At 39.0% G+C, this 19,682-nt stretch overlaps 1 protein-coding gene across 1 annotated transcript in view; it reads left to right on the plus strand.

The window, feature by feature from the left end:
• The first annotated feature begins 1,189 nt into the window (after positions 1-1,189).
• Positions 1,190-19,682, plus strand: part of ACOT12 (acyl-CoA thioesterase 12) — a 28,767-nt gene continuing 10,274 nt past the window's right edge. Inside the window, exons 1-8 of the mRNA XM_009871629.1 lie at positions 1,190-1,221; positions 5,232-5,292; positions 6,352-6,453; positions 8,691-8,823; positions 10,882-11,032; positions 14,930-15,049; positions 16,428-16,578; positions 18,923-18,978. Of these exons, the coding sequence (XP_009869931.1) occupies positions 1,190-1,221; positions 5,232-5,292; positions 6,352-6,453; positions 8,691-8,823; positions 10,882-11,032; positions 14,930-15,049; positions 16,428-16,578; positions 18,923-18,978 (806 nt within the window). The remainder of the gene's footprint in view (positions 1,222-5,231; positions 5,293-6,351; positions 6,454-8,690; positions 8,824-10,881; positions 11,033-14,929; positions 15,050-16,427; positions 16,579-18,922; positions 18,979-19,682) is intronic.

Below are 19,682 nucleotides of genomic sequence, written 5' to 3' on the forward strand. Positions count from 1 at the left end.
CTCATCATCTTGCATTACCTGTCAAAGTGGTGACTGCAGCCTTAGTCATCTGTGACCTCTGCCCTTTTATCACAGTTTTCTATGTTTCTGAAATTGCTTCCATGTGTTTTACCGTTGTATTTTCAAAGAGAACTCCTCAGATACTGTTGTAACTCATGCACCATCCTTCATTTCCTCCAAATTCTTCTTGCAGTGCTCATTAAAATTATTGGGCTGCTTGGGCATGAATACTCCTGCCTGTTGTTCAGTGCTATTTCTAGGTTTCCTGCTGGTTCTCTTTTTTGCCTCTGTCACTCAGGGAATTTTTTGGAGCAGGGATTCCCTATGTTTATACAGCTACAAGTGTGGTGGAGATTTAGCCTCTGACTTGGAACTCTTAACTGCTGTGTTAAATAATAAATCACAATAACTTGCTGTAAAAAGGTAACTGTTGGGCTATTAAGTATTAGTAGTAAAGAACCTGTGTATCTTTTCCACATCAACTTTCATAATTAATGCAAATAAGGTCCATTGTTTTTCATTACAAAATACATCCTAGGGAGATGAAGAACACAGGTAAAATTTGGGCAAAATATTTTACAATAAGTAAATACCTGTGTTTCTTGTTTGTATGTGGTTTTACTTTCTGCATTTTTAGTAGAACACTTAGGACACGTACTTACCTGCTTTCCATTGCTGTGACCACACTAGTAAGTCCGTAGATCTTTCTCCTGTGTCTGGGAATCCTCAACTGACATAAAACTTCAGCACTGGCTTAACATAGCCAGCATTTATGACATCCTGTTTTGAGGTAGATTGCTGACATTTCAGTAGGCTTGTTAATGCTTTGTGACTCTTCGTCCTGCAGCACGCTTTTTAGTTGTTAGTGTTTTCTTACCAGAGAGACCTTAAATAGGGCTTTCCAACCTGAGTAGGATCATTATCATCATCTATTCTGTCTCCTGATGTTATCCTTATTTCATAGTAGATATTAACTTTAACCTTAGCTTCTTTTTTTTTTCTAAGGGGTCCACTGCAGACTTGCATTAGGGTGATCAAAGCAAGAGCTGGGATCTACTGTGTTTCATCTTTCTCTCATGCAGAAGTATACAGGGGAATAGCTTGCTGCAAATGCAGTGTGGTAATTGTATGTCCGTGTGTCTCTTCTGAAGCTGAGAAGCATGCTGGTGTGTCTTGTGTGACAGCGTCGATGGATGACATACAGTTTGAAGAGGCTGCCAGGTACAAAACCAAGTAGCGACAGTCAAATGTTTTCGCAGTAGAGATTCTTGTTTGGCAGAGATAAACTGAGCTGTTATAAACTCCAAGACAGTGAGCAAGTGAACTCCCCAGAGTTCACAGGGCTGAGTCTCAAAACTGCTCATCTATCTGTGAGAGCCTCACCTACCTGGAAAACAGATCAATTTCACAGGTCCAAAATAAAGTTACTTTGACCTGGCAACCTAGACGTCGGGTGAGAAACTGATGGCCCAGTGATCTTTGGCTCTAGGTAAAATGAATGCTGCAGGTCACTACTTATCTCTGTTAAATGAAGAATACATACACTTATTGTATGCATTTTTTATTGTTGCAAGTGCACTTTCAGTTTATTTCTTACCAACCCTTTCCTTCTGCTCTTTTAAAAAAATATGTTCATGTAACAAAATAGGAACGTTTTGCATTTGTCATCACTGAATATTGGCTGAGTCTACAGAATAATACAGGACTTAATTTTTGTTTTAACCCTTTTTCATGGTTTTTCAAGGGATAAAAGACACTGTAATAGGAAATAGTATATTTATTCCTAAACCTTATCTTTACAGAAACCTAATTTTATTACTTTGGAGTTTTTCTTTGTTTTTACATCTTGCAATCTGGAAATTAATGAATGCGTAGATGGGATGGATCTTGTTGCACATGCAGTTGTCCTGAATGTGAACCAAGCAATACTGACTGTCAGATGTATAGGTGATGTTGATTTAAAACTATGTAAAATGAGTGTAAAATGAGCATCTGGTCACACATCTGAACAGCAGATTTTTGTATTAGTGACCATTACGATGAGCACCAGAACCAGTAACAAGGTAGCGAACATGGTCATGCTGAATTTAGAACTCAAGAGAATTTCTTGTTCTGTTTTACAAAATTAGTTTTAAAATGTTGATCTTGCCTGTAATTGTTCTGTGGTTTTAATTTTGTCCTTAGGAGAAAATCCTGTTTGTGAAAACTGTAATCAAAGAGTCCTACAAATGAAGTCAGGTTAATGTTTTTCTATCAGGCATAATATGTCAGACTTCAGTAGCTTCAGAGCAATTTTCTTGCTTGTTTCTGAGAGCAGAACAGAGCTTCTAAAATACAATTAAAATACTTCTTCTTCAAAATTCGTTTCCAAATATGTCTCTAGTTCTTCTTCCACTTGTGATGCCAGTGTTTCATTTTTAACAAGAATTTAGGGTACAAGCCTAGTAACTGTGAAGTGGTTTCAGGAATAATTTTTCAGCCTCAAGTCACCCCTAACATCCTGTTTGTAGCTTACCATGTAATTTCCTAAATTTTGCCAGATCATGTTATTGTACAAACATCTTGCATAAATAAGAGAGCTGTTGTATCTCACTCCAGTAAATGAAAAAGATGCTTTGTAAGTTACCTGCTGTAAGCTTTCATTTACCTAACTCAGGTTACCAAATGTTCACTAAGGATTAACTCATCTCTGCATATTTCATTTCAGTTGACATGGCAACAAGAGTTTTCTGCAAATATGTATGTTGCAAAAACTCAGTTTAATGCCAGGATAACAAATAAGTCCCTCTTCCTTGTCTTCCAATTTATAGCATTTCAGTGGTAGGAAGAATGTCTGACTTTAAATTATGTTTATTTAAATTTTATTGGTTCCCCATATGTGAGTTGCAGTCAGTTCGTTCTGATATGTTTCAAAAGCTTTCTGCCAGTTAGAAGTGAAAGTGTGGTATTCTGTGACTGCTGCCCTTATGTATCTATTTAAATGCCCAAGTCAATAAGCTCTCCTGGTTTAAATAAGTCAGTTTGTCTGAAGCCAGAATGTGTGATGTGATTTAAAACTTTTCACATTGAAACAGCTCCTAAAAGTTTGTGAAAAGGCATTTCCCTATCCTACTGTCTGATCCTCTCAGTTCAGGCATCTTATTTTCCGATACAGCCGTGGACCTCGCGTTTTTCTAGGAGGAGATGTGAATCCAGCTGCTCAGACTGCTTGGAGCACCAAGGGTGATGTCAGTCAGTCAGTTGGCAAATCTAATGTCTGTGAAATCCGAACTTGCCTAATTGTGGGGCTGGCATCTCAGGCTGAGTGAGATCACATCCAGCTTTGTTCTTGTTTTCCAACCCTGCAGCTTCTTCAGAGGCAGGCAGACCCAGACTTACTTCTCTCAATCTCTCTTATACAATGTTCTCACGCAAAGGAAGAGAGGTCACCAGAGAAGAGGAGTGCCTGGCCAGTAGGCCTCAGGTGGAGACCCCTGGGACCTCATGGACAATCTGGCATCATGATGTTCGATAGGGACCGTGACGTCCTCTGCAAGCATCTGTAGAGACTCTGAACTCTTCTTTTAAGGAAAGCCTCACACTCACATGTGTCAGCATGTGTCGTGTTCAATCATAGAGTTTGTCTAATGACTGTGTTCTGTCTTTTTTCACCTTTTACTTGACATTACCACTACATCTGTGTTGCTGTAATCCTCTTGGGAGTTTTATGACCGATACAGAGTCTTCAGAGTTTCAAGGAACTTGACTTATTTCTAAAGCCTTTTTACAAGGCCATAACATTAACTTCTTTTCCAAACTTAAACATAAATATTGTATAATTCTTCTGAGCACATTCTCCTTTTTGTAAAGGAGCTTGTGATTGTCTTAGCTGTGCAGTTGGAATTATGACATTAATGATTGTGCTTTTTCTTTATAATGAATGATGGAAAAACTCCTTCTGAATACGTTCTTCAAAAGCTAATGAGGGCTGTGTATCTGCAGATGGTCTTAATTGTTTCCTCTAACCATTTTTTTCCTATCTACTCCAAGGCTTCCACTTGTATTCTTGACTGTGAACAAGAGGGAGGAAGTTTCTGTGTAGCTGGTTGTTCTTGTCTAGTGCTGTAAAGAGCAGGTTTCTTATTCACCATTCTAGTGTTTACTAACAGTTCATTTGAAGTTCTGGCATTGACACAAGCCTTACCTGTAAATGTCAAAACCCTATTCATTAAACTAGGAAGAAATTATAAAGATTTTTTTTTTCTAAACTGGCGTTGTAACTGTGCCAAATCCTTAGCTGTAAGTGCCCCTTTCATGGGAACTCGAGTGATCTGTGTTGAATTTTTCAGTCTCGGATGTAGCTAGCTGCAATTGGCCTGCTCTGGGACAGATCTAAGCCAGTCTGAATTCCCTGAAGGCACTGGCCTGATGCCCAGTCCTTTTGTCCACGATTCTGACTTACCATGTACATCACATCCTTTTACTGCTCTGCTCAGTAAGTTCCCCCTTTCAAGGATGTTGTCTTCTTTCCACTCTTTGAGCATTGCCTTTTGTTAGGATATTAGGGGTTTGAAAACAAGGGTTATTCTTGTGATCAACACGTTACAGGTACTTAAGAAATTCCAGAAGAAAAGAAATTCTTTTTCTCATTTAAATTTGATTCTATGTAGTTAAAAACATGCAATTCTGTTTAGCTATTCTGTGTAAGCAAATGGGGAAGAGTAGTTGTTCTGAGGTATGCTGTTAAGACAGAAGACACATGCTGCAACCCTATCCTTGGCCAAAAACTTGCAAAGTGACCCCTTTCCCCATCCTTCAAAGATGTGAAAGAGCACTTTTGTCCGGGAATTATTTCCTCTTGTGCATGTACCTGCATGCTCTGAATGCACATGGAGTGTATGTTGGGTGGTTTTGCAGCTAGGTATATTCAGTGATCCATGTAATGCATGAAGATGTGCCTTTGAGCAAAAACAGAATCTAGACCAAAATTTCTTGGGTTACCTGGGGCCTGGAGTACACCTGACATCTTATACACATCAGCAAGGAGAAGAAGGAGTGTTAGTATTAAGCTTAGGCATTTTCCTGAGTGACTGAAATTGTTACTGAGTGGGAATGAAGACTGACTGATGCTTAGTAACAGTCCTCATTAATTAGATTTTCTTCACTACTGTTAGGAATACCTAGAGAAGCAGGTTAAAGCCTTTATTAAGCTGCATGATTACATACTATGAGATGCTTCTTCTTCTTTACAGGGTTGGACAAATTATTACCATCAAAGCAAAGGTGAACAGAGCATTCAAAACCAGCATGGAGGTGAGAGATCATCACTCTTACTCCTAATGATATTTCAAGAATAGAAGAGAGGTGGCAGGAGTTAGAGGAATTCATCATGGGCCCCCTTTTGCTTCAGAAGGCACTTTGTGCAGATACCTAAACGATAACACTGTCTAGTTAAACTTTGGTTCTATAGTGACTATTGTAATTGCATGTTTCCTGTTCAATAATCTGTGTCATAATAAAAGCTGGACCCTGAAGACTTAAGATGTTTGACAAGAGTAATGGACAGGATAGGATAGGTGGTGTTGGTCCAGTCCAAAGCCATTGACCTCTAAGTAGAGCTCTGAGATCAGAGCTAGGATCCACTGAATAGACAGAGATCTAAGTATTTTTGAAATTTGATACAAATACTTTTGTCTCAGGTGTCTGCATGTTCCTTTTTTTCATTTTGTAGCAAGTACGCAGTGCATTTCCCAATCATTTCTTGAAATCAGAATTGCACATTAAAAACACTTTCTCTACATTTTGCCCAGTTCTAATTCTCATTAATATTAGTGGGAGTGATGCATCTCACAGAGAACATATTCCAAGAAGTTCTAAAAATTACAAAAAAGTCAGAAGTTTTGATGCATGTCAGGCCTGTCTCACAGGATCAAACACAGTGTTTCACCATCAAGTGTTTCATTGTGTTTTATACGTTTATACAGACTTCTTTGCTCATACGGATCTTAGAAAGATTCACATGGGGACTCAAGTGGCACACAAATAACTGGAAAGGTATATTCATAAAACTAAACCTAAGTTAATCTAAACAAATCTAACTGAATATTTTATGTTTTTTATTTTACCATGTAAGTGATGCTAAACATACATAGGCAGTTGTACTAAAAAGCTTTTCAGAACTCAGAAAATATTGTGATGATCTTACGTGTTCAGAGACGTATCAGTGATGGCAGAGCAGGTTTTTTGCCGTTCTTGGTTTAAGAGACTGGATGTGATTAAATTGATAAATGTTGCACCATTGCATCTCAACTTAACTGACAATTATGTAAATACCTTTTTTGTCTCCTTCTTCAACTACCTCCTTCCTTGTAGGTTGGCATCAAGGTTACAGTACAGGATGTTGTGACTGATGTCGAAAAAATTGTGAGTGTGGCGTATGCAACATATGTAGCCAAACCAGTTGGTGGTGGAAAGGTATTCTCTCTGTTTTCTTCTATGCTCGAAGTTACTGGAAATGAGTATCTGTGGAATAACCCAACCTCATTGGTTGTGAAACACAGGAAAGCATTCATTCCTGTTTATTCTGATTGGTAATAAGAAGACAGCATGAAGTCCAGAGTGCCTAGAATAATTTTTTTTCCACATCTCTCCTCTGAAGATGTTGGGCTTTTTTATTGTTTCCACTTTCTTTTTGCACATTTGTTAGTAATAAAACTGGTGTCTTTGTAAGGGCTGCAATATGGACAGAGGCAAGCACTGGAAGAGAGATACCTATGGGTCTACACAATCTCTTTGTTCTTCAGAAGCTGATTTGTACACATCTTGAAACCTGCAAGAGTGTTGGCAGTGGGCTTTCTTTATCCTTCGCTCCCCCTATTGAGGAGCTTGTTGAGATATCACTATTCAAATAAAAGACAAAATTTTTAAGCTAGCCTCCAATCTAAATTAATTCTTTGCCATTTATATTTATTGGTTTTCATGCCAGTGTTGTTTTTTCTCCTGAGCATTTGGCTCCCCAGAGGTATTTACGAATCAGTGACAGTACTATTTGGCCATCACATTACTGCGCTAAACAGGCACAGTTCTTTCAAAGAAAGGCCAGATTGTCTTCAGATCCTCTTAATAAACTCCCTTTGTACGTAGAATTCTACTTTCTTGAATATGAATGACTACAATCGCGTCTGACCTTCCTGTCTCACTGAACGTGTTATGGCAGTGCATTTGCCTTTTTAACATCCACTGCAAATCAGCAGTTATCTGATGAGCAATTAATAAAACCAATAATTTCTACTTTCTCTTCTGCAATGATATATTACAGTTTGGAGAAGAAACAGATTGGAATAGTTTTACCAGAACTAAAGCCCAGCTTATCTCTGAAAAGCTCATGGCTAAACTGGTTACCCTGAAAGTACGAAAATAGCATAAATTAAGGATTGTTTATTATTGGTTCGATATCATATCCATGGAATCAACCCATTTACCTTTTGCCCAAATTTTCAGGGAGGTTAATTTAGGATTGAGTTGGTGATGATTAACTAAGATTAGGCTTAAGACAGGAATGCCCCAGAGAGAGTTTGAAAATTGAGTTCAAATTCCATTACAAATTAATCTTGGAAAAATGAAAGGACATTTTTTCAAATCCACTTTTCTGAACAACTGTTGTTAAAGTTGTGCAGAGGGTAACAGTATGTGCTCACCATCTTATTCTTTTAGTTGGACCATCTAGAAAAAGATAGAAAGCTCTTGAGAGGGCCAAAAAGGAGGCAAGGAACCTACAAGAGGATTTGACTGAAGGCTCAGAGACTGACAAATATTAGCAGCACCACTGCAGGGTACAAAGTGTTCAATTTGTCTGTATTAACAGCATTTGTGCATTATTTTAAGGTTTCTGAAGCTAGACCTAGTAGACAAATCACAACTGCATTCATCTAAATGTAATAATTTTCTTAAGCCAGTACAGCTTTAGATGCAGTTTTGTCATTGAATTGATAGGAATGGGAATTTGCACTTAAGGGAGGAGAAGCTTTAATCTTGGAAAGAGAAGAGTATGTGTCTGGGCACAGGTAGGAATTTGGGCATAAATGTGTAGAGTGTAAAGCTGCACCAAGTGCTGAGTGTTCATGTGTTTCTCCTCCACTCCAGAAAACCAGTGCTTCTTTGAAGATAGGTCCTCAGATAGATGGAAAAGGCAATGTGAGTTGTGAAAGAGGGTGCAGACCATTTGTGGAGTGAGGGGGCTCTGGGGTACTCTTTGCCGTAGACTACATCACTGAGCAATTCGACTGGATTATTATGCTGATGCAAAATTTCAGTAGTCAAACTTTCATACTAAAACTATTTAATTTTTCCCCTTTTTCCCGTTTTTATTTTTCCTTTTTCCTTCTTTTATTTATTTTTCTCCTTTTGTCCTTTTTTTTCTCCTTTTCTCCTTTCTTCCTTGAGAACTGTCTTAAACTGTACTCTTATGGATGATTGCATTTTAAAAGCTAGGAGCATTTTGTCTTTGAGTTTTAACAAGTGGTTCAGAAAGGATAATGCAGAATCTCTTGAACTTTAACTGTATTTGTTTGTATTTATAGAACTTGTAATCTTTTTCACGAGATAGCAAAAGGCTGTAGAAAATACTGATGCCATTTTAAGTTCGAAGTGCATTTTCTTGTGATTATGGGATTTATAACCTTTTTTTTAAAAAAAAAATTCATGTTTCGTAGATTGAATTACAACCTGTAAAGCTTCTGTCTACAGAAGACCACCTCGAGCACACCCTGGCTGTTGAGAGAAGAAGAATCCGATTGGGCTATGAGCGGGTCTTTCAGAACCTAATGCAGGAGAGTAATAAGGAAGGTGATTACTGTGATCAGCACAGAGGATGGACAAATGACTTATGGGCAACTGGAAAGGAGGAAAAAGCAGACAAAGCATCTGAGTAATGCTCCTTGAGGTTGTGGTATCATGTAAAAAAGCATGTGCTAGAATTGTGAGGGTATGTAAGACAGTCATTTTAATAGAATCACAGAATGTTCAGGGTTGGAAGGGACCTCTGGAAATCATCTAGTCCAGCCCCCCTGCCAGAGCAGGATCACCTACAGCAGGTCACACAGGAACGCGTCCAGGCGGGTTTTGAATGTCTCCAGAGAAGGAGACTCCACAACCTCCCTGGGCAGCTTGTGCCAGGGCTCTGTCACCCTCACAGTAAAGAAGTTTCTCATCATATTGAGTGATATTTCTTTGTCTTTCAGGAACTCCAGATTTAAAAATGCATTAAATAGATGTGAAGTGCAAATGTAGGTTATATGTCTAAGGTTTAACAGTTCACACAGGACTTTGCCACACAGTAATAAAGTCCTATGACACTAGCTGCCATATAGATAGAAGGATAAAATTCACTCAGTTTTATTGCTGTGTCTTTGCACAAAAGCACTGAGAACTATGTTTATGCCGTGAGGTCACTCCCAACAAGCAGAAGAATCTTAATTACATGAGGTAAAAAAAATTTAAACTCCTCATGACCAAATTAGAGAACTTGAGCAAAGAAACAGTTTTGTCTTTGTTTCTGTACTGTACTGTTTCTGTTCTGTACTGTTCTGTACTCAAAAGCTGCTGTGTTTCCCTGCAAAAGAAATTATTCGCAACAGTTAAGAAACGTGCTGGTATTTAGAAAATGTGAGCTATAACCCCAAGAATAAACAGCAGATATTATGTGTGGTTTTACTGAGGAAAAGGTGAAACCTGCTGTAAGTATAAATTCTAGTCTTACCAATTTAGTAAGACTGTGTAGAACTGAAGAGGATTGTTTGCTACAAGCGTATAAGTTATTTGTCTTCATGGTAACTGTCTCATAGGAGACAACTTAATACCATGAAAGACAAATCAGAGGTTGGTGGTCTTGATTTCCACTGTCTTGTCTGGAAACTTCCTCGAAGGATCGTGTCATTGTTAGCACTAAATCATCTCCTTAAGGAGACAGACCAAGCGAAATAGAGGAAAGAGAGAAGAAAGTATTACGTGTAAAGGCTGCCAGGTAGCAAAATCCAGAAGGTGAAGTTTGCCTTCTGAGTGGATCTTGTGCAACCACTTAAGTAGGTCCAAAGTGCAGGGTAGTCAAATATGTCCACACATTTATATAATCATAAAGTTAGTTAATTATGGCAAAAGTACATTTGGATCAAGTAGCAGATAAGCACTTCTAAAATGACTGACATTATCTTATGCCTAAACCTGTTCTTGCAAAATATAACTGAAGGAACAAAGATTAGGGTAGGGATGTATGGCTAAACATTTAAAAGTAGAATTGGAACTGCTCATATAATGGAAGGTGGTTACTGATTCAGATTCATGTTTCTCTCCTTCCAGTGTTCTACATTGTCTCTGGTAATCACAATATTGATAACAAGTTATGAAATAATCATGTCATACTCTAACCTTAATTAGGCACAGACAGGGGCCCGTCATACATAGTGATCAACGTATACAGAAGGCATTTGAATAAGTGATAAACTGCTGTGACAACATCCGTTAGAGGTCGTGCGTAGCAACTCTGAAGAATCTGAAGCACATGCTAAAGCTGTTGGCAGCCTGCATTCACAGCTAGCCAAGTTTCTTAGCAACTACTTCTGGCACAGCTTCTTTGAAGGATGTAGTACAGGCTGGGAAGGATCACTGTGGTGTGATAGACTGCCGCAGGCACCATCCCCCACCTCTTAGGTCTCTTGGAAGAACAGAGTAAATCTTCAGCCTCTTGCTTCCCTTGGACAGAACAGAGGTCTTCTGTGTCTTTCTTTTTTTCTTGTTTTCACTGTGTCTGAAACAAATTGTACACTTTGTTAACTGGGAGCATTTGCATCTTGGCTATCAGAGTTACTAGCTGAAATAATTCATTAATACACTGCTCATGTATTTCAGATGCTTTTGAAGAGGAAGATGCAGTTTCAACTGACTTTACTCATGTGCAGAGTATTGAGCTCGTCCAGCCTCCTCATGCAAACCATCATGGAAACACTTTTGGTGGCCAGATTATGGCTTGGATGGAGACAGTGGCAAGTATTTCAGCAAGGTACTTTTCTACATCATAATGTTTGCATATGGTTCTAAATTGACTTAATATTAAGGGTTTCTCAGGGATTTATTTCATGAAAATAGAGACCAAAAAAAAAAATAGAGAAAAATAGAGACCAAACCTTTGTGACTTTTCTTCCTCCTCAGATTGCAGGAGGCCTTTGAACTGTTTATGAGGTACGGTTCCCACAGCATACCACACCATCATGGGAGTCAAATATTCTTCTGTTACAGAATGAGACCCTAAATCAAAAGAGTGTATATTCTCCCGAGAATCTCTACAGAAAGTCAGAACTGGACATAGGAATAGAAACTTGATCTCCTTGTGGCTGCTGCAGTGTTTTGAAAGGAGTTAGTTATTAAGTAAGGAGAAATCTAATACTGATGCTGTATCAATTGATAACAAAAAATTAACAGCCTTCTAAATGTTAGTCTGCATATCCATATGCCAGAAGAAAGAATAAGTAAAAGAAGAGGATTTGAGAGAAATAGGTTCTGGTTTGGGGTTTTTTTTTTCAGTCTCTCTGAGTCCCACATCTTATGGGTTGTAATATTTTTGGCAATTTTAAGGGCTCTGACATCTTCAGATAATAAATGCAAAGTATTTTTGTGGCATTGCCTAGTATTGCGTGTCAGTTTTGTGTAGACATAATCATTTAATTTCTCTTCCCCTGGAATGAAACCGTTGTTTTTCTCCCTCCTTTTTCTTGGACTTCACACAAAGCTTCTTTGTAAGCAACTCTTGAGTTTCAGTTTGAATTCTCCTTGCATACCAAGTGACCTAATTCACTGCAGGGATGTTAGATATGTTTTCACTTTTTAACTTTAATAATTAAATGACTTCCCCATTCATTATTCATATAGTTTTGATTTCTAGCCAGTAGTTGCACTGATAACAACAGATTTTCTGTAGTGGTTGGATAAACAGCTTGCTTTAGTAACATTACAATGCATTGACCTTACCCCAGTGTGTAATTTCATTGGCTTCAAAGGGATTGTTTCAGATTTATGTCATAATATGACCCAAAATATTTACCTGTTTCCATCTGATAAATTTTACCTAGTGAGAGTCACATTTATATTTAAAAAGGGAAAGAAAACACCCCCAAACCAAATACTGAAAAAATTTTATTTGAAATAATGAATTCAAACATGATTTATTATGTTGAAAATTTCAGGAATAAGAGCGGATGACAGAAGCTTATTGAAAACAGAGGTTTTGTAGTTTATGCTTGAGAAAAATGTAGTGTTAACTCAGATCCTTTGTGAGACCACTCACAATTAGGCCTGACCTTTGAAAGTGCCAGTTAAGAGCTGCTGTAGTCGGAACAGAAGAGGAGGACTAACCCCCGACAAATAGCTTTCTAAGGGCAATTTAAAGGTTAGTCACCCTCCTTCTCCTCTCTCCCATCACACCCCAACTTTACTGGCCAGACAACAAATTAAATTTTGCAGATAGCTATAAAGTGATTTTAATATTAGTAATATTAGTAATATTAGTGTGAACTGCCTCAGTACTTTTTTGTTTCTTTCACTTGCAGTGAAAGCATTCAAGACATAGCTTTCCAGCAATAATGGAATATCTAGGCCAAATTTTTGTTTTGTTCCTTTCTTATTTCCAGTATTAATTGTGTTTGCATCTTTATAGTGAACTTTTTAAATAAGATCACCATTTAGCATTTTAAATCAAAAGAGCAATTTATTCTTAATGAAATTACAAAGTCATTTGAATGTATTAGTCTATTAAAAAGATGGGCCAGTCAATTAATTGGCTACAGATAATTGTGTGCATTCAACAATACTGGTACATTAGTTTGCAGAGTGCAGTTCAGTTAAAAGCTAGGAATGCTACACAACTGCATTTTCAAATTTAAAAACTGCACAATAAAAAAACCAATTCTCGGATGTGCTTGTGGGATTCTTATTGAGGAATGTTGCACACATGCATTAGGACAGAACGTTTTCTTGAAGTATAGAAAAAAATTGCATTTTTGCATATTTTTCCCCATTCGTATGATGCACAGAGATCCCAGTAAAGAGCAGGGCTTTTATTGCATTTAGAACTACTGAAGAAACTTGATTTTTGCTGATTTTACAGATCTTGAAAGCCATATCCCAGTTCCACAAACCCTAAATCATAGAATCACGGAATGGTTGTGGTTGGAAGGAGTCTTAAAGATCATGTAATTCCAACCCCCCTGCCATGGGCAGGGACACCACCCCACCAGACCAGGTTGCCCCAGGCCCAATCCAACCTGGGCTTGAACACCTCCAGGCATGGTGCTTCCACAGCTTCTCTGAACAACCTCTGCCAGTGCCTCACCACCCTCAGAGCAAATAATTTCTTCCTAATGTCTAATCTGAATCTACCCTCTTTCAGTTTGAAACCATTACCCCTCATCCGGTCACTACACTCCCTGACCAAGAGTCCCTCCCCTTTTTTACTGTGGACTCCTTTAAGTAGTGGAAGGCCACTAAAGGGTCTCTCCAGAGACCTTATTCATTAAGCTACATTTGTACAGCAGATATTTTTCTGGGGCATCTGTGAAAGTCAGGGAAGTGATGAGATGTCGGAATTCCCCAGCGTAGATGACGCAATATTGCAGAACTTTTTCTCTAGCAGTATGGCTGGATTTGGTCAGGTGTGTATCTGTTTGTCCACTGCGCTGGTGCAAAGAACAGCTTTGCTAATATGACCACGGAGAGGGTACTCAGCTGGCGCGGACGATGCTCTGTACTAGACCACGCAGGTTTGCCAGAGGGACTACAGACTGTTGCACAAGCACTTCAAAGAGATCTGGTAGGACAATCTTGCTGAACCTGGATGCATGTAACTGAAAACAGTACAGGATCAGGTCTGAAGTAAGAAGAGACAGGTGAGGTGATGCACGATGCGAATGGAGGGACAAAAGGAACATAATTACTATGATTTGTTTATTTGTAACTCCGTGTTGTGCCCTTTGAAATTTAGCTGACACTTCTGTGTTTCTGGATTGTCATCAAGTCATAGAATCATAGAATGGCCTAGGTTGGAAGGGACCTTAGAGATCATTTGATCCAACCTCCCTGTCATGGGCAGGGATGCCACATCTCGACTAGACCAGACAACACATGGGGACCGAGTGGGAATCAAACCCGCAACCTCAGTGTTGTCACTGTTGGCAGCACTGTGCTCAACCCACTGAGCTAACCGGCCCCCAGTTCAGCATCTTTCTATACCTTTCTATGTGCAAAGAGGAGTTTTCCAGCTCACCATCAGCAGTGAACTGCATGTAATTTAGTAAACCAGACCAAATAAAAAAAAAGAAAACCAATTATGCATTTGACAGTTATATGAGTCAGTTTTTATTCTTATTTAATTTTTGGCAGAAAACTTCTGACAAACAAACAAAAAAGTACAAATATTAAAAAGGATAGACCAACGTTGCTTTGCTTATATGCTGTTCCTGGTGCTTAACCTTTCAGTCAGGCTTCTTTTAATTGTTTAAAGACTTTATGATCTGGCATTTTTATGTACTGAGCAATATCCTACTCCCATTAACTTAATGAAACATTGTGAAGTAAGTGGTTACTCTGTAGGTAAGGGATTCATGGTCTGGCTCCAAAAGAATGTAATATCAAGCAGTGAGAATTAATTAGTCGATGTTTGTAAAGTGTGTTGAAAATGAAACAGCATGACGTAAGTGGTATTACTACGTTTGAAGCTCGAATTATATGCTCTTCGAGCTGAACGTGTTAACCGTATTTCAGTGGATTATGGAATAAATTAATATAGCGATCTTCTAGGTTATGGAAACCTTGTTGCTCTAATCACTCCTCACTTCAAAACTAACAAAGGAGGTTCATTAACATAACTGTATATTTTGCTCTCCATCTCTCTTGCTTTCTTTTTCAGCCGCCTTTGTCATTCGTATCCCATCTTGAAATCAGTCAATATGTTTAAATTCTGGGGACCATCCGTCGTGGGTGACCGCCTTGTCTTCAATGCAATTGTGAACAATACATTTCAGAATAGGTAAAGCTCCTCACCTGCCTGTCTTCTTTGACTTCTCCAGGACCAGCCTGACTGCTGTCAGTAGGATTTGCATTATTGAAAGAATTATTTTTCAGCTGGAGCTTAGAGGGATATATCTGTATCCATCTGTCCATATTTGCTTTTTTAATACTTTTCTCAGTGAAAATATTTAAAATTTATTCTCTGACTTTCACTCTCAATTTAAAGATCGTTTGCTACTAAGTCCCAGTTCTGCAAACTTTGACCATAAATATCACTCTGAAATTCAAGGATTTTCAATGGATGAAGTGGTCCCACAGCTCTGATACTTCGGAACACTCCAGCTTGCTGTCAGGGTCTTCCTATCTTGGCATCTGTTGACAGATCTGAATTATGTTTATTGCTGGCAAAATTCCTTTTTTGCTTTGTTTATTTCTTCCCAGTGGTGGTTTGAGTGTAGGCAGAGGTGAGGCTTTTCCAGTTGCAATTTGGAATAAATGCCTACAGCCTATGCTGAAGTTTTATCTTTAGCTGAGTGTATAGAAATCTATGTATATGAAGTCTGTGTATACGAATTCTATGTTTCACGCTAAGCACAACACCTGCTCCTGTAATTTAGTGGTGTGGCTGTTGACCAGTCATGCACAGGTCCTGCCTGCTAATGGTTACTGTCTCTTTCTCTCTCCTTTGCGTGCACTATCTCTTCTGCAGTTTTAGGGCTACTGTTGTGTTTGTCTCACAGAGAATGACTCTCCTCTGGCCTTTGGCAAAGGGATAACACCTCCCTCCTAGGCTGTTTCCCTTTCTACAGGAATGGTGCGTTGGGCCAACAGACCTCTGGTTGTGCCAGGGCTGTGACACAACTTATGTGCAGCCCTGTTGCAGCAGGAGGATGTGTTCAGAAGTTCCAAGAGGTGTAGCAAGTGAAGTCACAGGAAGGCAAAAGCCAAAGTAATTCCTCCTCCAAATTTTGTACACAGAACAAATGTTATTCTGTTATGCTGTTCTATGGTAGTTTTCTCTGTAGGTGTGTTTGATTCCCACAGAATGCCAGCAGGGCTTCAATTACCTTCATACTACGCTGCTGCTGAATGTCAAATCAATATCATCCTGTTCTCCCTTTCTATTTTTTCTCAAAGTGTGCTTACTGGTGTTTATGTTTTACTACTTAGCTCAATTTTAGCTCTTTGTATTAATGCTTTTTAGCTATTGCCAGTTTTGGGTTTTTTTCTGAAATTTGTCTGTCCAGAGTGAGTAATTTATTTTGTATGCTGCAGAAGGTATTTGAGTCAGGCTTCCTGCATGCAGGGAAGTGTGCAGCGGCCCTTCTTAGTATGTCTCAGGGCTGATTCTCTATCACTTGTAGTAGTTCAATAATTAATTTAAACTTTTATTTCAGTGTGGAGGTTGGTGTCCGTGTTGAGGCTTATAACTGTGAAGAATGGATCAAGGACCAAGCACGACATATTAACAGCGCATTTCTCATTTTTAACTCTCTAAATGACAAAGGAGAGCTGTTCACCTTCCCCAGAATTAAACCTACTACAAAGGTCAGCTCTCATTCTCAGGAGCGGGATGAACGCGTATGTGAGATTATGTGGTCCAGCCCAGCACACTGCATGTCTGTCTTGACCCGCTTATACCTGATAGAGATTAGAGTCAGGGTGATTCGTTTTGATCGCAGAGGTGAAATTAAGACACAAATGGTGTCAGATGTCACAGAAGTAAAACCCTTTATTGACTAACAGCCACTGGAGAGCGATAGGAAAGAGGGATAAGGAAAAGGAAAAGCAAAGCAGTAAAAGTTCAAGATAGCAAGAAGTTTAGCTACTACCACAGATCCAGTGACATCTCGCAGGTTCCGCCTGTTTCGATTCGGTGGGGAAGATCTCCACAGAACAGCTGTTCACAGTGGCATTATGTAGTGTTCCAGGAGCCGCATTGCCCATTCTCTGCCTGGTTAGCGCGTGCGTATGAGGGTCATCAGGAGTGATCTTCACCCCTCGCAGCGTCGCCTCCAGCAGTGGAGCATGCAGAGGTGTCCGGAGAGCCCATTTTTGCCTTGCAGGGCAGCTACCTTATCAGCAGTTACACTGGTGGGCTTGGAAGACAGCTGCTGTATCGGCAGTTGAGCCAGGTCCAGAAGTTGTTTTTCAGGACTTCGAGGCCTGTGGCTTATCTGGGCTGGGCCCTTAAGTTGTTGTTTGGGACTTATCAGTGGTCCAAGCTTGCAAACAGCAGCCTTGAAGTTTCTTCACAGGCTATTCCAGTAAGGTTGAGACAAACGTTAACAGTCTCTTACAATGTCACGCAGCCAGCCACTATAACCTCTCTAGGAAAATAAGGACTAAACAGAACACTGAAATGCATCTACTTGCAGAACCAAAAAACTCTGAATAAAATGTTTACCTTTGAGTGAGAAATTTGCCACTGTTAACATCAGTCATCCAAAAGTGAAAGGTGTAGTGGAGGGTAGTCATCATTAGAAGTCCTGTAGTTGATTGATGGACAGGGAAGAAGAATTCAGGTTTTTTGCAGCTTTTTGTACCCATCTGTATCTATCTTATGCAGTCTCCACTGACTGTAGCTGAGACTCCTAAGTGTAGAGTGAATAAAGTTATTTTTATAAACCCTTAATGAAGATGAGAAATAGAGTTAGTAAAGTCTGTAGGAATCAATCTCATGACATGCGTGGGCTTTCCAGTTCTTTTGACATGGAGATTTTAGCATGTGTTTCCCTGAAAGTGGCTGATGAAGCACTCAGAGCAGTTTGAGTACTATTGTTGAATTATCTGCTGTGATGACACCTGTCATTAACCTCACTACTCCAATTATGAAATTTTTAGAGAGCCAGCATAGACAGAAATGAAACAATTATTTAACATCAGTGAAGTTATATTTTATAGGATGGCAATTGGACAAATAAATCAAGATGTCTGCTACAGACTGTTAAAAGGAAAAACTTCAAAAAAAAAAGGAAGAAAGGAAAAAACCATCATAGCAGTAGTGTCTTAACTTCTGTCAGAAAAATAGTGCTTCCCTTTAAGACCTGCCTAGAGGGTCATCCGCAGGATAAGAATCGGGATAGTAACATTTACATTCATTCTGTCAGAGTCAAGCACATAAATCTGGGAAAATTAGTATGTGCTCAAGGTAGTTCAAACTTCCGGTGTTTATTCGACTGCAAGTGACAGCTGATATGATGGTACTCTACAAAACAGACAAGAGATATCTTAAAAAAATATTATATAGCCCTTAGTATAACGAAGACTGCATGTATTAATCCAGAAGTTCTTTTTGTTCCAGAAGCTACATGTGAGCTCTTAAAAGGAGAGAAAAAGCAACATTTTCCAAAGTGGCATGTGTATTGACCTTTACTGCACTTTGGTGTGGTGTATGTTCTTGGGTCACAAAGGAAGAGGCCTACCACCTTGAAGGGCAGATGACATCTGTTTGCACAGTGCTTGCTCTGTGTGCCGAATCCATGTGTGCTAAAATAGGAATTATTCCATACTTCCTTCATACTTGGAACATCAGATGATGATGAGTTTGATTAATACTTTATATAGTGGGTAGCACGTTCAGAAAGGGTAGAATGTGTACGGTGCACTGCCTAGCTGTTCAGGACCAAAAAGTACTAGAGTGTGTTACTGTGATGCAAGTTTTTTATTGAATTGTTTTGTCAAACTTAAGGAAATATTGTCAAGTCAGAAGTGAATCACTGACTCATGATAATCTGGGGAAAGTCCAGTGTAGAGACTGTGATTATTTATTTATTTGTAATATACCTCTGGCATTTGTCTATCTGTAAGAAATAGTTTTTAGTTGTCTTTTTTTTTAGAGGGCATTGTGAAATAATCAGATGTGTTACTGTCTGGTTTACTCCTTACAAAGGATGGTGTGAGGCGATACCATGGAGCTATTGCCAGAAGGAGAATTCGACTAGCCAGGTATTGTTGGGTTACAAGGAGAACTTGATTTTGAAAACTTAATTTTTTAGTGTATCTGCTAAAAAAGGATTATTCATTGAAGAGTCAAAGTCTCCTCAAACAACTGTTATGTTTCTTAATTTTGCCTGACTTGCACTGAAATTATTCGAAGCTACTCATCTCAAAGATCCTTTGATCCCCAGGTTATTTTGTTTTCCCATATTTCTTGGCAAGAAAAAGGAGTCATTGCAAACCTGTCTTGCAATTTAAAATTGTTTAAATATCTGCAAGATATTAAGACACTTGAGCCTATAGAAGTGATTATTTCTAGCCTATATAGTGAATAGAAACAAGTTATGCATCTGGGGAGACCTTTCAGAAAAGCACTGTAAGAAAGATGGCGACAATCTTTTTAGCAAGGCCTGTTGTGACAGGACAAGGGATAATGGTTTTAAACTAAAAGAGGGTAGATATAGATGGGATATAAGGAAGACGTTTTTTACAGTGAGGGTGGTGAGACAGTGGCACAGGTTGCCCAGAGAGGGGTGGAGGCCCCATCCCTGGAGATATTCAAGGTCAGGCTGGAGGGGCTCTGAGCAACCTGATCTAGTTGAAGATGTCCCTGCTCATGCAGGTGGGTCAGACAAGATGACCTCTAAAGGTCCCTTCCCACCCAACATCCTATGACTGTGATTCTGTGCTTTAATTTTTCTTTTGAACTTTGT

This window comes from Apaloderma vittatum, unplaced genomic scaffold (assembly GCF_000703405.1).
Source record: "Apaloderma vittatum isolate BGI_N311 unplaced genomic scaffold, ASM70340v1 scaffold2036, whole genome shotgun sequence".
Lineage (NCBI taxonomy): Eukaryota > Metazoa > Chordata > Aves > Trogoniformes > Trogonidae > Apaloderma > Apaloderma vittatum.